This window comes from Callorhinus ursinus, unplaced genomic scaffold, assembly GCF_003265705.2.
Source record: "Callorhinus ursinus isolate GAN/ISIS: 27379988/994484 unplaced genomic scaffold, GSC_fseal_2.0 scaffold15, whole genome shotgun sequence".
NCBI classification, from domain to species: Eukaryota; Metazoa; Chordata; class Mammalia; order Carnivora; family Otariidae; genus Callorhinus; species Callorhinus ursinus.
Window position 1 is genome coordinate 4,500,641 of NW_027397077.1, and position 17,247 is coordinate 4,517,887.

The 17,247-nt window shown below is 65.2% G+C and overlaps 1 protein-coding gene across 10 annotated transcripts in view; it reads left to right on the forward strand.

Annotated features, from left to right (window-relative positions):
* Positions 1 to 17,114, forward strand: part of NBEAL2 (neurobeachin like 2) — a 29,065-nt gene extending 11,951 nt beyond the window's left edge. For 5 of the 10 annotated variants that reach the window (XM_073901077.1, XM_073901081.1, XM_073901079.1 and 2 more), the window contains 44 exons: positions 1,430 to 1,513; positions 1,869 to 1,967; positions 2,426 to 3,027; positions 3,110 to 3,242; positions 3,329 to 3,448; positions 3,659 to 3,980; positions 4,188 to 4,270; positions 4,385 to 4,477; positions 4,689 to 4,863; positions 4,994 to 5,127; positions 5,509 to 5,668; positions 5,828 to 5,930; positions 6,097 to 6,250; positions 6,351 to 6,509; positions 6,682 to 6,841; positions 6,994 to 7,079; positions 7,245 to 7,757; positions 8,364 to 8,542; positions 8,638 to 8,797; positions 9,027 to 9,164; positions 9,256 to 9,615; positions 9,704 to 9,853; positions 9,963 to 10,120; positions 10,278 to 10,402; positions 10,492 to 10,627; positions 11,132 to 11,292; positions 11,392 to 11,708; positions 11,814 to 11,909; positions 12,271 to 12,395; positions 12,481 to 12,621; positions 12,827 to 12,957; positions 13,071 to 13,180; positions 13,298 to 13,415; positions 13,519 to 13,616; positions 13,687 to 13,803; positions 14,405 to 14,494; positions 14,581 to 14,690; positions 14,864 to 15,036; positions 15,137 to 15,231; positions 15,397 to 15,513; positions 15,614 to 15,772; positions 15,849 to 15,997; positions 16,378 to 16,519; positions 16,616 to 17,114. In XM_073901077.1, coding sequence (XP_073757178.1) covers positions 1,430 to 1,513; positions 1,869 to 1,967; positions 2,426 to 3,027; positions 3,110 to 3,242; positions 3,329 to 3,448; positions 3,659 to 3,980; positions 4,188 to 4,270; positions 4,385 to 4,477; positions 4,689 to 4,863; positions 4,994 to 5,127; positions 5,509 to 5,668; positions 5,828 to 5,930; positions 6,097 to 6,250; positions 6,351 to 6,509; positions 6,682 to 6,841; positions 6,994 to 7,079; positions 7,245 to 7,757; positions 8,364 to 8,542; positions 8,638 to 8,797; positions 9,027 to 9,164; positions 9,256 to 9,615; positions 9,704 to 9,853; positions 9,963 to 10,120; positions 10,278 to 10,402; positions 10,492 to 10,627; positions 11,132 to 11,292; positions 11,392 to 11,708; positions 11,814 to 11,909; positions 12,271 to 12,395; positions 12,481 to 12,621; positions 12,827 to 12,957; positions 13,071 to 13,180; positions 13,298 to 13,415; positions 13,519 to 13,616; positions 13,687 to 13,803; positions 14,405 to 14,494; positions 14,581 to 14,690; positions 14,864 to 15,036; positions 15,137 to 15,231; positions 15,397 to 15,513; positions 15,614 to 15,772; positions 15,849 to 15,997; positions 16,378 to 16,519; positions 16,616 to 16,717 — 7,137 coding nt within the window. In that variant the 3' untranslated portion in view covers positions 16,718 to 17,114. Of the gene's footprint in view, positions 1 to 22; positions 397 to 1,429; positions 1,514 to 1,868; positions 1,968 to 2,425; positions 3,028 to 3,109; positions 3,243 to 3,328; positions 3,449 to 3,658; positions 3,981 to 4,187; positions 4,271 to 4,384; positions 4,478 to 4,688; positions 4,864 to 4,993; positions 5,128 to 5,508; positions 5,669 to 5,827; positions 5,931 to 6,096; positions 6,251 to 6,350; positions 6,510 to 6,681; positions 6,842 to 6,993; positions 7,080 to 7,244; positions 7,758 to 8,363; positions 8,543 to 8,637; positions 8,798 to 9,026; positions 9,165 to 9,255; positions 9,616 to 9,703; positions 9,854 to 9,962; positions 10,121 to 10,277; positions 10,403 to 10,491; positions 10,628 to 11,131; positions 11,293 to 11,391; positions 11,709 to 11,813; positions 11,910 to 12,270; positions 12,396 to 12,480; positions 12,622 to 12,826; positions 12,958 to 13,070; positions 13,181 to 13,297; positions 13,416 to 13,518; positions 13,617 to 13,686; positions 13,804 to 14,404; positions 14,495 to 14,580; positions 14,691 to 14,863; positions 15,037 to 15,136; positions 15,232 to 15,396; positions 15,514 to 15,613; positions 15,773 to 15,848; positions 15,998 to 16,377; positions 16,520 to 16,615 lie in introns of those variants that run through there. The other 5 variants (XM_073901078.1, XM_025884861.2, XM_025884863.2 and 2 more) reach the window with 2 other exon arrangements.
* Positions 17,115 to 17,247: the final 133 nt, after the last annotated feature.

Genomic DNA, 17,247 nt, shown 5'->3' on the forward strand with positions numbered 1-17,247 from the left:
GGGGCTGACCTGCTCAGGCACTCACCTCCTTGGGCACCCACCCCCTGCGGCTCCGCCGTTGAGCCCTTCCTGCCTGTGCAGGGGGACGAGCAGATATGTGTAAGGCCTGCTGCGGCCTAGTGATGGGGCTGGGCCCCCCATGCTGTTTCACCCACCTTCCGGACGCTTATCCTAGGGAATGGGCAGGAGTGATCCGTACCCTACCTAGTATTAGTATTGGGAGCTAGGGTTTGGCTTTGCCAACCTGGAAGGAACCTTCGAAACTCAACCACCTACGCCCAGAGGGGAAACTGAAGCCCAGATACTAAGGGACATGGCTGTCGTCACTCACAGAAAAGGAGGTTCCCCGACATGGGCCCACTTCTTCCCATGGATCCTCGTCGCGACCTTAAGCAGGTCACTGGGAATCCCTCATCCCCTTATGATGGGCTCCCTGCCTCACCCTGCATGGGAGCTGGAAGAGGCAGTACGCTGTCAGCTAGGGGCTCTGCGTGGAGAACCCTCTCTCTGGGAGCTTAAAACCTGGGCCCCAACCGCTAGAGGCCCCCGGCTTTGTCTTCATGAGGCAGCCCCCTGTGGCTATTACTCTTACCTGTTTTCTGGGAGCCTGCATATCTATTATTCTACAAAGCAGACAAGGCAGCTGAGACCCCTGGTTTTTATAAATAGGAAACCGAGGCCTGGGGAGGGGGAAGAAGGTTGTGCGAGGTCACTCGGGGAGTCAGGCCCCATGGAGCCAAAATACAGTCTAGCAATCTGGCGGCTGTGGACGAATTCTCTAAGCCCTCCTGACCCTTCTTCAACCCTCTGGGGTTGAGGCCAACCCAGACCCAAAGCCAAGTGAGCAGCCTACAAATGAGCAGCGTGTTTCCAGCTGCCGGGTTCAGCCAGGGTGAACCTCAGTGTCTCCGCCTGGATCTAGGGGCAAGGGGGAAGGTAGGACTCAAAGGTCTCGGAGGTTCTTCCGGTTCTAACCTCCTGTGATTGATTGTCCCTAAATTTCCCAACCCCTTGTCAATCATCATGGGTGATGGAGCACTTGCCTTGCACATGTGTGTCTAGCTTGGGTGGGGATGGGTGGGGACTGAGGCCTGTAGGCCTCCCAGGCAGTGGGGGACAAAGGGGGTATGGCAAGAGGGTCCCCTGTTGATCCGTCCCAGGGAGGCCCTTCCCGGTCTTGGTTTCTTCCCTGGCCTCTTTGTCAAAGTGGGTCTGGCCAAGCTACCCAGAGAGGGTCCTAGGGTCAGGGTGAGGGTCACAGTAGTTCAGGCAAGGAGTAGAAGGCCTGGCACCCTACTCCCAAGGCTTCCAGCTGGCTCAGCTACGCGCCTTTGGGCACCTGCTCCTGGCCCTACAGCAGGAACAGGGGGGCTGTGGGCTGTCACATGCTAGCAACCTGCTGCTTCTGACGGCCCCTCCCCACCCCAAGGTCCTGGACCAGGACACAGATGCCATCGCAGTGCACGTGGTCCGAGTGCTGACCTGCATCATGAGCGGCTCCCCCTCGGCCAAGGTGAGGACGCTGCAGTCTGGCTGCTGTAGGGGTGTGGGGTGGGGGTTAAGCTGACCGCATGTCCCCAGAACTGGTCTGGTTGGTGGCTGTTAGAGCGAGGGAGCTGAGGAGGCGGGGATCTTGCCCTGTGGGGTGCAGCTCAGTGCTGGCAGCTGGATCATCTATAGCCTTCCGAGGGGGACCCTTACCCCCGCATCCATCCGTGGCCCCTTGCCCTCGCTAGCACTGCGACCCAGCGGCAGAGCCAGGTGGGGGAACCTGGAAAGATGCTCCTTCCTCCGGAGTTTCCATGGGGTGTGGGTTTGCCCCGGGGCCCACATATGTGCTCCCTTCTTCCCCACGCAACCCTGCACAGGAGGTGTTTAAGGAGCGCATCGGCTACCCTCACCTGCATGAGGTTCTGCAGAGCCACGGCCCCCCCACCCACCGGCTGCTGCAGGAGCTGCTCAACATGGTGAGGGCCGGGGGCATAGGCTCAGGGTCCCAGGGGTGGTCAGGACTGAGTCAGGGTTACCACGGAGGGTGAGCTCTCCACCTTGGGGGCTCTGTTGGCTGTGGGCAGTACGTAGTGTGACCCGTGGCCCCGGGATGTCCGACCACAGGTGTCCCTGGGCTGAAGATCCGGGGCATGGGAGCCAGACCCCCAGATCATCCTGGGAACATTGCAGTCGGGGTTGAGGCCAACCCGGACCCAAAGCCAAGGCCCAGGGTGTTAACGGCGCCGGAGGCCTGTCGTAAATGGTAGTGCGTGTGCTCGCGCCTGCGACTTTCCTGCGCCCGAACCGCGACCTGCGCGAACGGGATAGGGTAGCTCGCGTTGCTGTCCCGCTCAGACGCGGCGGTCCCGCGGTCGGCGGCGTGGCCCATCCCCTGCTAGCTGCCCGGGACCCGTCACGTTCTCTCCACCCACAGGCTGTGGAGGGCGACCACGGCAGATGTCCACCGCCACCGGTCGTCAACGAGCAGCCCGTGCTGCTGCTGGTGCAGTGGCTCCCGGCCCTGCCCACGGCGGAGCTGCGCCTCTTCCTCGCCCAGCGCCTCCGGCGGCTCTGCGACAGCTGCCCGGCCAGCCGGCGCACGTGTGTGCAGGCGGGGCTGGTGGGCCACCTGCTGCACACGCTCAGCACGGGGAGCGCCTTGGGGACCCACTGCCAGGAGCAGCTGTTGGCGCTGCTGCAAGCCTTGGGTCGAGTGTCCCTAAGGCCCTCGGAGCTGCGTTGCCTGCTGCGCCCCCCACCGGCGCTGGACTCGGGGCACGCCGGGACTGAGGCCCGGAAGGCCAGACACGCTGGGGCCGTCCTCCGTGCGTTGTCGGGCATGGCCCGGTGCCAGGGCCCCGCGCGAGCCCTACACTACTTTGACCTCACGCCCAGCATGGCGGGGATCATGGTACCCCCCGTGCAGCGCTGGCCGGGACCCGGCTTCACCTTCCACGCCTGGCTCTGTCTGCACCCCACGGCTGCGGCCCCCAGCCCGGCCCCCTCCCGGCCCCTCCAGCGGAAGCAGCTGTACAGGTGGGTGACTGCCAGGGAGCAGGGCCCAGTGCTAGGGCTGAGCGGGGAAGCAGCCGACGTAACTGGCTTGGCCTGCCCCCAGCTTCTTCGCCAGCAGCGGCTCAGGGTTCGAGGCCTTCTTCACGGCAGCTGGGACGCTGGTGGTGGCCGTGTGCACCCGGAAGGAGTACTTGACCATGAGCTTGCCGGAAGTGTCCTTTGCCGACTCCGCCTGGGTGAGCCTCTCTCCTCGTGTGGCCCAGGGGGCTGGAGGAGGCACCAAGTGCCAGCCCCCAGTCTGATGTCGTAGCTTCTATTCTAGCACTGCGTGGCCATTGTCCATGTGCCTGGGCGCCGGCCCTTCAGCCAAAACCTGGTCCATGTCTACAAAGACGGCCAGCTGGTCAAGACGGCACCCCTTCGCTGCCCCTCCCTCAGTGAGGTGTGCCAGGCAGGGTTTGGGGAGGCCTGGGGGAGCTGGGGGCATCTTGGACAGGGTGAAGCCTGGAGTGTCCTCCCCGCCGCCAATGTAGGCCTCAGACTTTAGCCTCTGGGGTCTGTGTGGCCGTGGGGGTCCCTGTGAGGAACTAGCTGCAGGTGGAGCCCCGGACTTTGCTGTGATCTGACCACTTCCCCAACCCTGGCCCCGCAGCCTTTCTCCTCCTGCTGCATCGGCTCTGCTGGGCACCGCACAACGACCACCACCACGGGGCTGCCTACGCCACCAGTCCCTGCTGCCCTGGCTCCCACTCACCCCTCCCTTTCCCGCTCGCAGTCGGTCCCGGCCACCGCAGGGCTTGGCTGGGGGTCCGGGCTGGTGGCCCCCCTGCAGGAGGGCAGCATCAGCTCCACCCTTGCAGGCACACAGGACACGCGGTGGGGCAGCCCCACGTCCCTGGAGGGTGAGCTGGGGGCCGTGGCCATCTTCCACGAAGCACTGCCTGTGGCGGCCCTGCGAACCCTGTTCACCTTGGGTATGCAGCACCACCCACTGGGCCCTGCCCCAGCCCCAGCCCAGACCTGGGGGGTGGGGGCTCCTAAAGGGCCTAGAAACTAGGGCTCCAAGAGGGAGAAGGCGTCCCTGGGGGTGTACGTCCTCTGATCAGGCAGAGAAGAGCAGGCTCTGGATGGGGTTTGGCCAGAGGCCCAGCCAGGTCTGAAGCCCCCTGCCCACCCCACAGGGCCCAAGGAGATGGCACCCTTCAAGCCCGAGGGTGAGCTGCACGAGCTTAGCACCAAGCTGCTCCTCCATTACTCACCTCAGGTATTGGGTGTGGGGCAGTGGGCTCGGCGCTGCTACCTCCCCCTGCCCCCCACACTCCGTGTGCCACCTCCTCTTCTAACTGACCCTGGCTGCCTGCTCACCCCCTGCCCCCAGGCCTGCAGGAACAACATCTGCCTGGACCTGTCCCCCGGCCACGGGCTGGATGGCCGCCTGACGGGCCACAGGGTGGAGACCTGGGATGTGAAGGTGCATGTGCGATCGGGAGCGCGGGCACGTGCATGTGCGGGGCGGGCTGGCGAGCCGCACCCCCCCCCGGGCCCTGCGAGGTCATTGGGGAGGCCCGCTCAAGAGATCCAGACTCCCCTGGACCCAGCTTCCCAGACTGGAAGGTCGGCCGGGGCGGAGTGGGGCAGGAAATGGCCGGGAGCTGCCCTCCCACAGCCAGCCCTTCCCCTAGGATGTGGTGACTTGTGTGGGAGGCATGGCTGCCCTGCTGCCCCTGCTGGAGCGAGTGGCCTCACAGCCCCAAGAGGCCGAGGCAGGTCCAGCTGAGACACATGACCTCGTGGGGCCCGAGCTGACCTCTGGCCACAATACCCAGGGCCTGCTTCTCCCACTGGGCAAGTCCTCAGGTAAAGTGGCCCCGGTGCCTGGCTTAGGGCGGCGAGGGAATCGTGGCATGATAAGGAGGCTGGAGGGCCTGGGGCCTGTGCCACTGGCAGGCCCTTGACGCACATCTGTCCCCTTCGTGGCGGCCGGTAGAGGTGCGCATGGAGAGGAACGCCGTGGCTGCCTTCCTGCTGATGCTGCGGAACTTCCTGGAGGGCCATGCGGGGAACCAGGAGAGCCTGGTGCAGTGCCAGGGGCCGGCCATCATCGGAGCCCTCCTGCGCAAGGTGGGGCAGGTGGCAGGGACCTTGCCCTGTCTGGCTGAGGGGACTGCATCAGGGGGCTAAGGAGGGGAACCTGATGTTGTCCGGGAGCTAAGGAGGAGAACCTGACGTTGTCGGGGAGAGCCTCCCGGAAGAGGGGATGGCATCTGAGCGGGGCCTTGCCACGCTTGGCAGGGTTTGGCTGAAGTCCCAGCCCCCACTGGGGCAGGGGACCCGCCCAGCAGGCTGGGAGCTTGCACCTCGGAGGCAGTGGGGGGCCACAAAAGGGCTTTGAGCCGGCAGGATGCTCGTGTCCGTCCGCCTGTGCAGGGCAGCGTAGGTACTGGGAGGCTCGGAGGCACCCAGCCAGGGCCTGGCCCCTCACCCTGGCTCCTTCTACTCCAGGTCCCCAGCTGGGCCATGGACATGAACGTGCTCATGTCTGCCCAGCTGCTGATGGAGCAGGTAGCAGCCGAGGGCAGCGGGCCCCTCCTGTACCTGCTCTACCAGCATGTGCTCTTCAGCTTCCACCTCTGGAGCCCCAGTGACTTTGCTGTGCGCCTTGGTAGGTGTGGGGACTTGGGTGGGGGGACGCCACCAGGCGGGGTGGGGGTAGAGGTTCTGAGAAGTTAGAACCCCGCTCTGGGCGATCTGAGGGGCCATATCTGCCCTGGGGGGATCTGGCAGGGACCTGGCCCTGAGTCCTCTGATGATGCCCATTCAGGCCACATCCAGTACATGTCTAGCATAGTCCGGGAGCACAGACAGAAGCTGCGGAAGAAGTACGGGGTTCAGTTCATCCTGGATGCGCTGCGCACCCATTACAGGTGAGGCCGGTGGGGGCAGATGGGCCATGGGGCTGACACAGCTGCCTCGGGCCTTGGGGATGGGGTTCGGTCCCCCAGCTCACCTGCCCGCTCTCCCTGCTGTCTCCCCTCCGTTCCCCTGTGTCCTCCGGGCCCCGGGCCGCTGCGCCTATGGGGACCGGCCCAGCCCTCCGCGGGAGCACCCCCTAGCGGCCGACGACGTGCGCACAGTGCAGACTTCACTGCTCGGCCTGGTGCGGGAGTTCCTGGCTCGGAACTCGGCCACCGAGGACATGCAGGTGGTGCTTAGCTTTCTGGCGGCGGCAGCTGATGATGGCCAGGTAGGCTGGAGGCTGGTGAGGGTGGGGCCTGCGTGAGGGGTGGGGTGTGGACCATGTCGAGGGGAGCAGCCGACCCAGAGGAGACTTTGGATCCCCCCAGGTGGCAGGTGTGCTGGACCTGCTGCTGGCACTGCTGCAGGGTTCACCAGCACAGGAGTCTCTGGCCATCTTCCTGGTGGAGCAGGGGAACCTTGAGGTGCTGCTGGCTCTGCTGGTGCGGCCCAGGGCACTGCCCCAGGTGCCCGACCGAGTCTGCAAGGTACACCCAGCCTGCCCCTGGCATCCCATTTGCCGTGGCCCCTGTCTAAGGGCCAGGGAGGTGGAGCGGGCCCCTCTTGGAGCTACAGTCCTGCATGGTGCCTTCCCCCCTCCAGTCACTCCTTCCCCATGATGACAAACCCTCTATGACCTCCCCGCCCCCGACCCTCCAGATCCTGCGCAAACTGCAGCAGAACGAGCGCTTACCTGAGCGGAGCCGTCAGCACCTCCGGCTGCGAGAGTATAGTCTCCAGGGGCTCGTTGCCTGCCTGCCGGAGGGCGCTGCTTCCCCCCAGCTCTGCCAGGGCCTCTACAAGCTATTCCTGGGGGCAGGTACCACCCTTCCACCTGGGTGAGATGGGGCCAGGAAACGGGGCAGGTGGATAGGGGGAGGGCGTTGGCACAGGGGCCCAGCTGGGCCAGCGGGGAAGCGAGGTCCCCCTCCTGCGGTCAGTCCCTCAGGGCCTCTCTGGCTATCCTCCCAGATTGCCTGAATCTCTCAGATCTGTTGGCCGTGGTGCAGCTGTCCCTCCAGGCTGACCTCAGCATCCGCCTGGACATTTGTCGCCAGGTGAGTATGGGGGGCAGGGTGACAGCTTGTGGAGGTGGGGGCTTCTACCCTGGGGGCTTCGCTCTACCTGCCCGTGAGGAGGCCTCCCCTGCAGAGGCCCTAGGGTGGGAGTCCGGGGGCAGACCGCCGGACGCGTCCCTCACCTGCTGTGCCCTGGCCCGGCAGCTCTTTCACCTCATCTATGGACAGCCAGACATAGTGCGGCTACTGGCCCGACAGGCTGGCTGGCAGGACGTGCTGACCCGGCTGTACGTCCTGGAGGCGGCCCCAGCCGGCAGTCCCCTGCCCTTCTCCCCAGAGCCACCCACCTCCCCAGAGCCAGCCTTAGGCCAGCCGCCCACCGAGTCGCCTGAGACTTCGGACGTCTTCCTGCCCTCGGAGACTCCCAGCCCCGACCCTGATGCCTTTTACCATGCTCTCTCCCCATTTTGTACACCCTTTGACCTGGGCCTGGAACGGGCCAGCGTGGGTTCGTGTAACACGGCCGGCGGTGGCAGCGGCAGTGGGACTCTTACTCCGGCCAGCCAGCCCGGCACCCCTTCCCCGCTGGATGGGCCCCGGCCCTTCCCTGTGGCCCACGGCCGCCACAGCTCCAGTCTCTCCAACGTGCTGGAGGACGGCAGCCTCCCGGAGCCCGCCGTCAGTGGGGATGATACCTCAAATACCAGCAACCCTCAGGTGAGGCGGGCCCGCTCTGGGACACCGGGCAGGCGGTATAAGCTTTCCAAAGGTGGGGTCCTCCCTGACGTCAGGGCTGTAGCCACCGGTCGGCCCCGGTGCTGCCCCCTTGGAGCGCTCATCTGCAGTTGTGTTCCCGGTGGGGGCCCGGAATAGGACAAACGATGCCAAGCCAGAGTGGGGGCGCCAGCCAGGCTTTGGGGAGTCCTCAAGAGATCCTGTGGGGCAGAGACTTTACAGGGCCCACGGGCAGCGTCGCTCCAAGGGATCTGCCTTGTGTTTCCGGGTTTGGGGATGGGTTTCTGCTTATACTGTGGCATTCTTCCAGAGAATTCCAGGACAGTTCTTGGGGCCTGTGAGAACTGTGGGGTAATTTTGTGAACCCCTGAGGAGTCACTGAAACCTCAGGATCCTCCCTGGAATTCAGGTGGTGGCTAAGGCCCCTACACCATTCTTCCAGGCCCCAGGCTGTCTGTTGGCTGAATGCTGTCCCTCCTGGTTAGGGACACCCAGTAGTGGTCGGCAAGGGGTGCTCAGTGGGGATAGCAGGAGAGTCTGCAATTCCCTCCCTCCCTCCCCCGCCCCCACCCCCACCTGTGCCCACAGCAAACCTCTGAGGAGGAACTGTGCAACCTGCTCACCAACGTGCTGTTCTCGGTGACATGGCGTGGCGTGGAAGGCAGCGATGAAGCCGCCTGGCGGGAGCGCGGCCAGGTCTTCTCGGTGCTCACCCAGTTGGGGGCCTCAGCCACACTTGTGCGCCCGCCAGACTGCATCAAGCGCAGGTGAGGAGGCCACTCGGGAGGGCGAGGGGCCTCCGGGAAGCCTGAGGGTGAAGAAGGCAGTCGGACAGACCCCCGAGTCCCTCATCCATCCCCAGCCTCCTGGAGATGATGCTGGAGTCAGCCCTGACCGACATCAAAGAGGCCCCCATCGGGGTCCTGGCCAGCCTCACCCAGCAGGCGCTCTGGCTTCTGCGCCTGCTGCAGGACTTCTTGTGTGCGGAGGGCCACGGTAACCAGGAGCTGTGGAGTGAGAAGGTGCGGTAGCTCCAGGGCCTGGGAGCCGCAGGAGTCTGCGTGTCCCTGTGAGCCCGCGGGCGTCTGGTCCGGGAGGTGGGCGAGTGCACGGGCGCGCTCATGGGTGCAGGAGAATGGTGTCTGTGTGTGCAAACCTCACTTGGCCCGCAGACTAAACCTTACCTTGCTCCTTCCCCATGGGCTGCTGGCCTCCTCTGATGATGGCTGCCGGGGTTATGTGGCGCTGCAGCTCTTTGAAGGGGTGTGCAGTCTGCTTGACCGCCTGGGAGCCTGGCCTCACCTGGCCAACGGCACAGCGGATCTCCGCGAGATGGCCCAGATTGGCCTGCGCCTTGTGCTTGGCTACATCCTGCTGGAGGACCCACAGGTGAGCCCAGGGTGGGTTGGGGTCCAGCAGGGGAAGGTGTGGGGAGTCTGGGGAGTGGCTGGACGCCACCCACACCCCCTCCCGCCCCCAGCTGCACGCCCAGGCCTACGTGAAACTGCACTCGCTGCTGCAGACCACAGTAACCATGCGGCGGGAGGAGGCCTGCTATGTGCTCTCCAAGCTGGAGTCGGCGCTGGCGCGCGCGCTGAACACTTCCCCACCAAAAACCACCTCCGAGGACAGGGAGCACCCAAATGCAGCCGCTGCAGCCGCGGAACGCTGCTCGTGGCTGGTGCCCCTGGTGCGCACCCTGCTTGACCGTGCCTATGGGCCGCTGGGCCTCCAGTGGGGACTGCCTTCCCTGCCGCCCACCAACGGCAGCCCCACCTTCTTCGAGGACTTCCAGGCCTTCTGTGCCACACCTGAATGGCGCCACTTCATAGACAAGCAGGTGCCTGGAGGTGCGGGCGCGGGAGGAGAAATGGGGGCCCCGGGGCCCGCGTCCAGCGCTGATCTCCTCTCCCTGCCCAATCCTCCAGGTGCAGCCCACCATGTCGCAGTTCGAGATGGACACCTACGCAAAGAGCCACGACCTCATGTCGGGCTTCTGGAATGCCTGCTACGACACGCTTATGAGTAGTGGACAGCGGCTCCAGCGGGAGCGGGCACACAGCCGGCGGGCCTTCCAGGTGTGCAGCCCGGGGCCAGGGTGGGGAGCTGCCCCACCCCTGCGCCCAGACGGCGGCTGGTGGGATGGCAAGCCGCCGGCGGGACTGACCCATTCCCTCACCCCCGCAGGACTTGGTGCTGGAACCTGCGCAGAGGCGGGGGCGCCTGGAGGGGCTGCGCTACGCGGCGGCCCTGAAGCAGCAGGCGGCGCAGCACTCCACCGCCCTGCTGCACTGGGGGGCGCTGTGGCGTCAGCTCTCCAGCCCCTGTGGGGCCTGGGCCCTGAGGTGGGCGGGGCTCGGGCGGAGCCCGGTGGGGGCGGGGCCTGGGAGGGCTGGAGGGACCTGGACCACCACACAGGGTGTGGGGCGAGGCCAGGGAGGAATGGGGGCTTCTGCAGACTCCCGTGCCCACTCATGCCCACCGTCCCGGACGTATCCGCAGGGACCCACCTGTTCCGCGCTGGAAGCTGTCCAGTGCCGAGACATATTCGCGCATGCGTCTGAAGCTAGTGCCCAACCACCACTTCAACCCTCACCTGGAAGCGAGCGCCCTGCGTGACAACCTGGGTGAGAGAGGGTGTCCGGAGCGGGGTCTGCCCAACCCCCTAGGCCCTGCCCTGCCCAGCTCTGGCTGAACACCCCGGGGCCCGCTGCAGGTGAGGCCCCCCTGACCCCTGCGGAGGAGGCCTCGCTGCCTCTGGCAGTGACCAAGGAGGCCAAAGTCAGCACCCTACCAGAGGAGCTGCAGGAAGACCAGCTGGGCGAAGATGAGCTGGCTGCGCTGGAGAAAGCGTGAGTGGGGCTGCGAGAGCGCGGACCAGGAGTGGGGAGCAGGGCTCTACTCCAATGCGCGCATGCCTCCTGTGAGACTGACTCCTGAGCCACTTCCTCTTCGCTTACGGGGCTGAACACCCTGAAGGGACTGTCCAGAGTCAGGTGGGCAGGTGGGGAGAGCTGTCCAGCAGAATCAGCCGTGGCTCTTTCATGACGAGGCACCCTAGGGCAGGACCGAGAAATACAAATCAGACCACGCATGGGGGCCCAAGGGAGTGGGCAGGGGCTGAACAGGGGAAGCCAGGGGTAGGAGTTGGTGTCGTGGCAAGACGTTCAGAGGCCCAGGTTTGGGGTTGGGGACCGGGGGTCCGTGGGCACTGGAGCCTGGGCAGTCCCTCCCTCTCCTCTGTGAAGCACGAGAGTCTGTACCCTGCGACTTGATGTGCTTGGAGAGTGTGGTCCTTGGGCTTATCCGGAAGGGGGTCCCAGAGCCTTGAGCCTGAAGTGGGTGCCGGCCCTCAGGATGCAGGCGGCGGAACTGGACGAGCAGCATGAGAAGCTGGTGCTTTCCGCAGAGTGCCAGCTCGTCACGGTGGTGGCTGTGATCCCGGGGCTGCTGGAGATCACCACCCAGCACGTGTACTTCTACGATGGCAGCGTCGAGCGCGTGGAAACGGAGGAGGGTGCGTCCTCCTCTGGCTGCTTAGAAGGACGGCAGGGGGTGGCTGGGGTCTGGTGGGACCGGGGTGAGTGACTGCTGCACCCAATGTCCGTCGGCACAGGCATTGGCCACGACTTCCGGCGCCCACTCGCCCAGCTGCGCGAGGTCCACCTGCGCCGCTTCAACCTGCGCCGCTCAGCGCTCGAGCTCTTCTTCATTGATCAGGCCAACTACTTCCTCAACTTCCCGTGCAAGGTGGGCGGGACCGTAGCCTCGTCTCCTTACCAGGCCCCCAGGCCCCAGCCCTGCCCCATCCCGCCCCATACCCAGGTGCGGAACCAGGCGTACTCGTTGCTCCTGCGCCTCCGACCCCCGAGCCAAGGCTACCTAAGCAGCCGCTCCCCCCAGGAGATGCTGCGTGCCTCTGGCCTCACCCAGGTGAGAGAACTCGAGTATGGGGGGCGGGCAAGGCCAGGGCCCTGTGGTTGGCAGGAGTGCCGGGCAGCCCAGCTGACTCACCTCTTGCCTGCCCCTGCCCCCCAGAAATGGGTTCAGCGTGAGATCTCCAACTTTGAGTACTTGATGCAACTCAACACCATTGCGGGGCGGACCTACAACGACCTGTCTCAGTACCCTGTGGTGAGGGTCCACTCCTTACCTCCACCCCTGCTCCTCTGCTCTGCTGGCCCTGGTTCAGTCCAGTCTGGGCGCTGATGGTGGGCCAAGTCCTAAGCCTGGCCCGGGTGGGTGCTGCCTGACACCTGGCCTCCATTCCCTGCCCCTACCTGCCTCCACCCCCCCACCCCAAACGCTACCCCCCTTCCCCCTGAAGGGAGTCCTGTTCTGGCCTGCTTCCCTGGGGTCCCTCCAAGTGGTGCAGCACCCCCCACCCCCACCCCCCTGCGGGCTCTGCCCATCTTCCTGAGGGTGAGGGCAGGGCAGGCTGGGCAGGTAGGCCATCAGGACCCTCATGCAGCTCCTTCCCTGGGTGGGCGGCCAGTTCCCCTGGGTCCTGCAGGACTACGTGTCCCCAACTTTGGACCTCAGCAACCCGGCCGTCTTCCGGGACCTGTCCAAGCCCATCGGTGTGGTGAACCCCAAGCATGCCCAGCTCGTGAGGGAGAAGTGAGTGTGTGGGCGAGGCCAGGCTTGGGGGCTGGGATGAGCGAGGGCAGGGCTTTTGCTGACTCCCCTCCAACTGCGGCTCCAGATACGAGAGCTTTGAGGACCCAGCGGGCACCATCAACAAGTTCCACTATGGCACCCACTATTCCAACGCAGCAGGCGTGATGCACTACCTCATCCGCGTGGAACCCTTCACCTCCCTGCACGTCCAGCTGCAGAGTGGCCGGTGCGGCCCCGGGCGGGGGGGCGGGGGGAGCTGGCAGATGGCAGGGCTGAGGGTGGGTTGCTGCAGATGAGGGGAAGAGGCAAGATCCTCCGGGTGTCCCGGGCCCTTCGGCTCCCTTCCAGCCCCCTTCCAGCCCTCAGCTGCAGCTCTCCTTCCTCGTCCCCGTTCCCCGCCCCGCTCACTGCAGCCTGTGCCCCTCCCCCAGCTTTGACTGCTCCGACCGGCAGTTCCACTCCGTGGCGGCAGCCTGGCAGGCCCGCTTGGAGAGCCCTGCCGATGTGAAGGAGCTTATCCCGGAGTTCTTCTACTTCCCCGACTTCCTGGAGAACCAGAACGGTAGGAGCTGGAGTGGGGCTGGGGGGGCCCTGGGGGCGGAGCGCACAGGCCAGGCCTGGCCAGCGACGTGGGTGAAGCTACAGCGAGACCGCTCACCCCGTCCTCCGGGCCAGGCTTCGACCTGGGCTGCCTCCAGCTGACCAACGAGAAGGTGGACGACGTGGTGCTGCCGCCGTGGGCCAGCTCCCCGGAGGACTTCATCCAGCAGCACCGCCAGGCTCTGGTGAGGGCTGAACATGGACAGGCAGACGGCCAGGGTTGAGGTGCAGGGTTGGGGGCGGCGGGGTGGGGGTGGGGGGGCCAGCCGTCCCTGGACTGACTGGCACCTCCCCACCCGCAGGAGTCCGAGTATGTGTCTGCCCACCTGCACGAGTGGATTGACCTCATCTTTGGCTACAAGCAGCGGGGACCGGCCGCGGAGGAGGCGCTCAACGTCTTCTATTACTGTACCTATGAAGGTGGGCGGTGCCCTGGACTCCCGTGGGGGCCGGGCCACTGCGGAGGAGGGCAGAGTGCAGAGGGCACGGGGCAAGTCCTGACTGCTCAGCCTGCCTTGCCCAGGGGCCGTGGACCTGGACCACGTGGTGGACGAGCGGGAACGGAAGGCTCTGGAGGGCATTATCAGTAATTTTGGGCAGACCCCCTGTCAGCTGCTGAAGGTAAGACCAGCTCGGAGGATCACGGGTCAGGGATGCCCAGGCCGTGGTGCTGACCAGCCGCTGTCCACAGGAGCCACATCCAGCTCGGCTCTCCGCCGAGGAAGCAGCCCAACGCCTCGCGCGCCTGGACACTAACTCACCTAGCATCTTCCAGCACCTGGACCAGCTCAAGGCCTTCTTTGCGGAGGTGAGTGGAGGCAGGGCTTCATCTTCCTGCTCTGTGAAATGGGTTTAACTTCACTGTCCTTACCAACCTCTTGGGGCAGATGAAAGACTTAAATCAAGGTCACTGATGTTAGACAACTTTGAAAAAGAGGTAACGGGCGCGGGGCTGGGGTACCTTCTTTGCCGAGGCCAGGACAAGTTGTTGACCCCCCCCAACCATCTCTGAAAACTTAGGGAGACCCTAAGGAAGGAAGGCAGTGTAGCCTTGGATAATTTCCCTCATGTTCCTGTTCCCCTGAGAGGGTCCCCCAGGCCTGACCTTTTTAGTGACCCCTCCTGTCCTGCCAGCAGGCCGGGGGGACATGAAGTCCGAGGGTGGGAGGACCAAGGTCGAGACCAAGGTCGAGACGGAGAGAGTGGCCTTGTCCATCCCAGCTTCTCACTCCCTCACTTTCGGGGACGCCCTCCTGAAGGCACACTGAGCTCCCCTGACTGTGTCGCAGAGGGACCTCTGCCTCTGTGACCCCTAGTCTGTGAGCACTGGGGGCTGGGAGGAGAGGAAAGAACGGTGCCCCAGGCGGCAGGCAGGGGAGTGCGGTCCCCAGCTGAGCTCTGCTCTGCAGGTCATCAGTGATGGCGTGCCCCTGGTGCTGGCCCTGGTCCCCCACCGGCAGTCCCACTCCTTCACCATCCAGGGCACCTCAGACCTCTTGGTAAGTGCACCGCGCAGCGCCCGTCTCAGCTCCGCCCCTGCTCGGGCTTCCGCCCCGCACCCACCCCTGGCCCCTCTGGCCCACAGGTGACCGTGAGTGCCAGTGGGCTGTTGGGCATCCACAGCTGGCTGCCCTACGACCGGAACATAAACAACTACTTCAGCTTCAGCAAAGACGCCACCATGGGCAACCCCAAGTAGGACAGAGGGAGGTGGGCAGGGGTGGGCTCTAAATACCCTGCACCCCCGAGTTGTCGCCCCACCCAGTCAGGGTGTGGGCCAGCGGCAGGGTCTGGCCAAGGCCTCTGAGGGCCCGGGTCTTCTGTGTTGGCCTGGCCTCACCTGTCCCCCCCACCCAACACCGGGTCAGGATGCAACGACTGCTGAGCGGCCCGTGGGTGCCGGACCGTGGCGTGAGTGGACAGGCCCTGGCAGTGGCCCCCGACGGAAAGCTGCTGTTCAGTGGTGGCCATTGGGATGGCAGCCTGCGAGTGACCGCACTACCGCGGGGCAAGCTGCTGAAACAGCTCAACCGCCACCTTGGTATGTGCAGCCTGGGAGCTGGGGTGGTGCGGGTCTGGGTAGCGGGCCAGGGGAGGGGGTGACCGCTGCATTCCGCTTGCACCCTCCCCTCCCCGTGCAGATGTAGTGACTTGCCTGGCACTGGACACCTGTGGCATCTACCTCATCTCGGGCTCCCGGGACACCACGTGCATGGTGTGGCGGCTCCTGCAGGAGGTGTGCTGGGTGGGCAGCCCCATGGGGCCCCCATAGTCCACGCCTGCAGCCCATCCACCCCTTATTTCTGCCACTGTGAGCAAGGCTGGGGCTCCACCACCCTCCAGCACTCTGGCCAGGGTAGTGAGGTGTCCCCAGTCCTGAGCCAGCCTTGACTACCCACAGGGTGGTCTCTCGGTGGGACTGGCATCAAAGCCTGTGCAGGTGCTATACGGGCATGAGGCTGCAGTGAGCTGTGTGGCCATCAGCACTGAACTCGACATGGCTGTATCTGGATCTGAGGTATGTGTGGGTGCCTGTGCCCAGGGGAGGCCAAGTTTGCTAGGCAATGCCCCTGGAGATTAGAGACCCGTGCCCAGAACCCTTCGCTGCCTTCCTTCAGGATGGAACTGTGATCATCCACACCGTACGCCGTGGCCAATTTGTGGCAGCACTACAGCCCCCAGGGGCCACATTACCCGGACCTGTGTCCCATCTGGCGCTGGGGTCTGAGGGCCAGATTGTGGTACAGAGCTCGGCGTGGGAGCGTGTGGGGGCTCAGGTATGGAAAAGGGGTGCTCAGCCAAGAACGGGGTAGTTGGGATTCTGTTCTTGCTGACACCTCTTGCTTCTCCCAGGTCACCTACTCTTTGCACCTGTACTCCGTGAATGGGAAGTTACGGGCTTCACTGCCCCTGGTAGAGCAGCCCACAGCCCTGGCGGTGACGGAGGACTTTGTTCTGCTGGGCACCGCCCAGTGTGCCCTGCACATCCTCCACCTGAACAAGTGAGTTCTGCTCTTCATGAGTTCATGGACCTGCAGGGTGAGAGTCATTGGCAGAGGATACTAAAAGGTGCTAGCCTCCCAGCACCCCCTGCGTCTCCCCCCCACCCCACAACGGTGGGCCTACCCATAGCCCCTTTACATGTCCATGGGCACATTCTTCAGGGCCTGTCTTCTGTGTCTCCACCCCCCCCCCCGCCCCCGGGGGTTGATCTTGCCCTGGGCCTCCCTTAGCTACACACTTGTGGAAGGTCCCTTTATGTATTAAGGTTTCAGTTGAGCCATCCCTTCAAATGCAACAGAGAGGGTAGGGTACACAGGAGAATGAAAACACAAAGCTCCCTTGCCGCTGAGAGTTCAGGTATATCCCTCCCTCCCTGCAGGCTGCTTCCGGCTGCGCCTCCCCTACCCATGAAGGTGCCCATCCGCAGCGTGGCTGTGACCAAGGAGCGCAGCCACGTGCTCGTGGGCCTGGAGGACGGCAAGCTTATCGTGGTGGGCGCGGGGCAGCCCTCTGAGGTGAGGGTAAGGGCAGGGCGGGCCTCGATCGGGGCGGGGGGCGACGGTTCTGGCCCACCTCTCCCCAATCCCACTTCTCCCCCCACCTCCCCCCCGCCCCAGGCGCGCAGCAGCCAGTTCGCGCGGAAGCTGTGGCGGTCCTCCAGGCGCATCTCACAGGTGTCCTCGGGGGAGACAGAGTACAACCCAGGAGAGGCGCGCTGACAGCCGCCCCGCCCCGCCCCACCGCGCAGGCTCCTCCCCCAGCGGCCTCCGCCCTTGGAGGCCCCGCCCAGGAGTCGGCGGGAATCCGGAGGAGGAGAGCACGCCGCGGCCGTCGGCCCGGCTCCGGGGGTGGGCGGGACCCCACCCCCGCCCAGCTCAGGGATTGGTGGGCGGTTCACTCCAGGAAGTCCCGCCCCTCGCCGGCAGAGGGGCCGCCCGGAGTCTGGCACTGGCCTTAGCGGCCGCACCGCACTTTTTGCACAGTATGGGGCGGGTGGGAGCTCAGGCTCCCAAACCCCGCGTCCCGTCGGAGCACGGGGGCCGGGCTGTGGCCTTAATCTCTAAAGGCGGCCCCCCGCTCTACCACTCTCGGCAATAAACCTGGCCTAGTTTTGTATCCGCTTCGCCTCCGAGTATACGTGCGCGCGGTGGTCTCCGCCTGCCCAGGCCACCGTCCTGGGCTCGCGTTCCCCTGGCCCAGGAGCCCTCCAGGGCGTCTCGCCTCCTCCGCGTGGCCTGTTTCCCCAGCC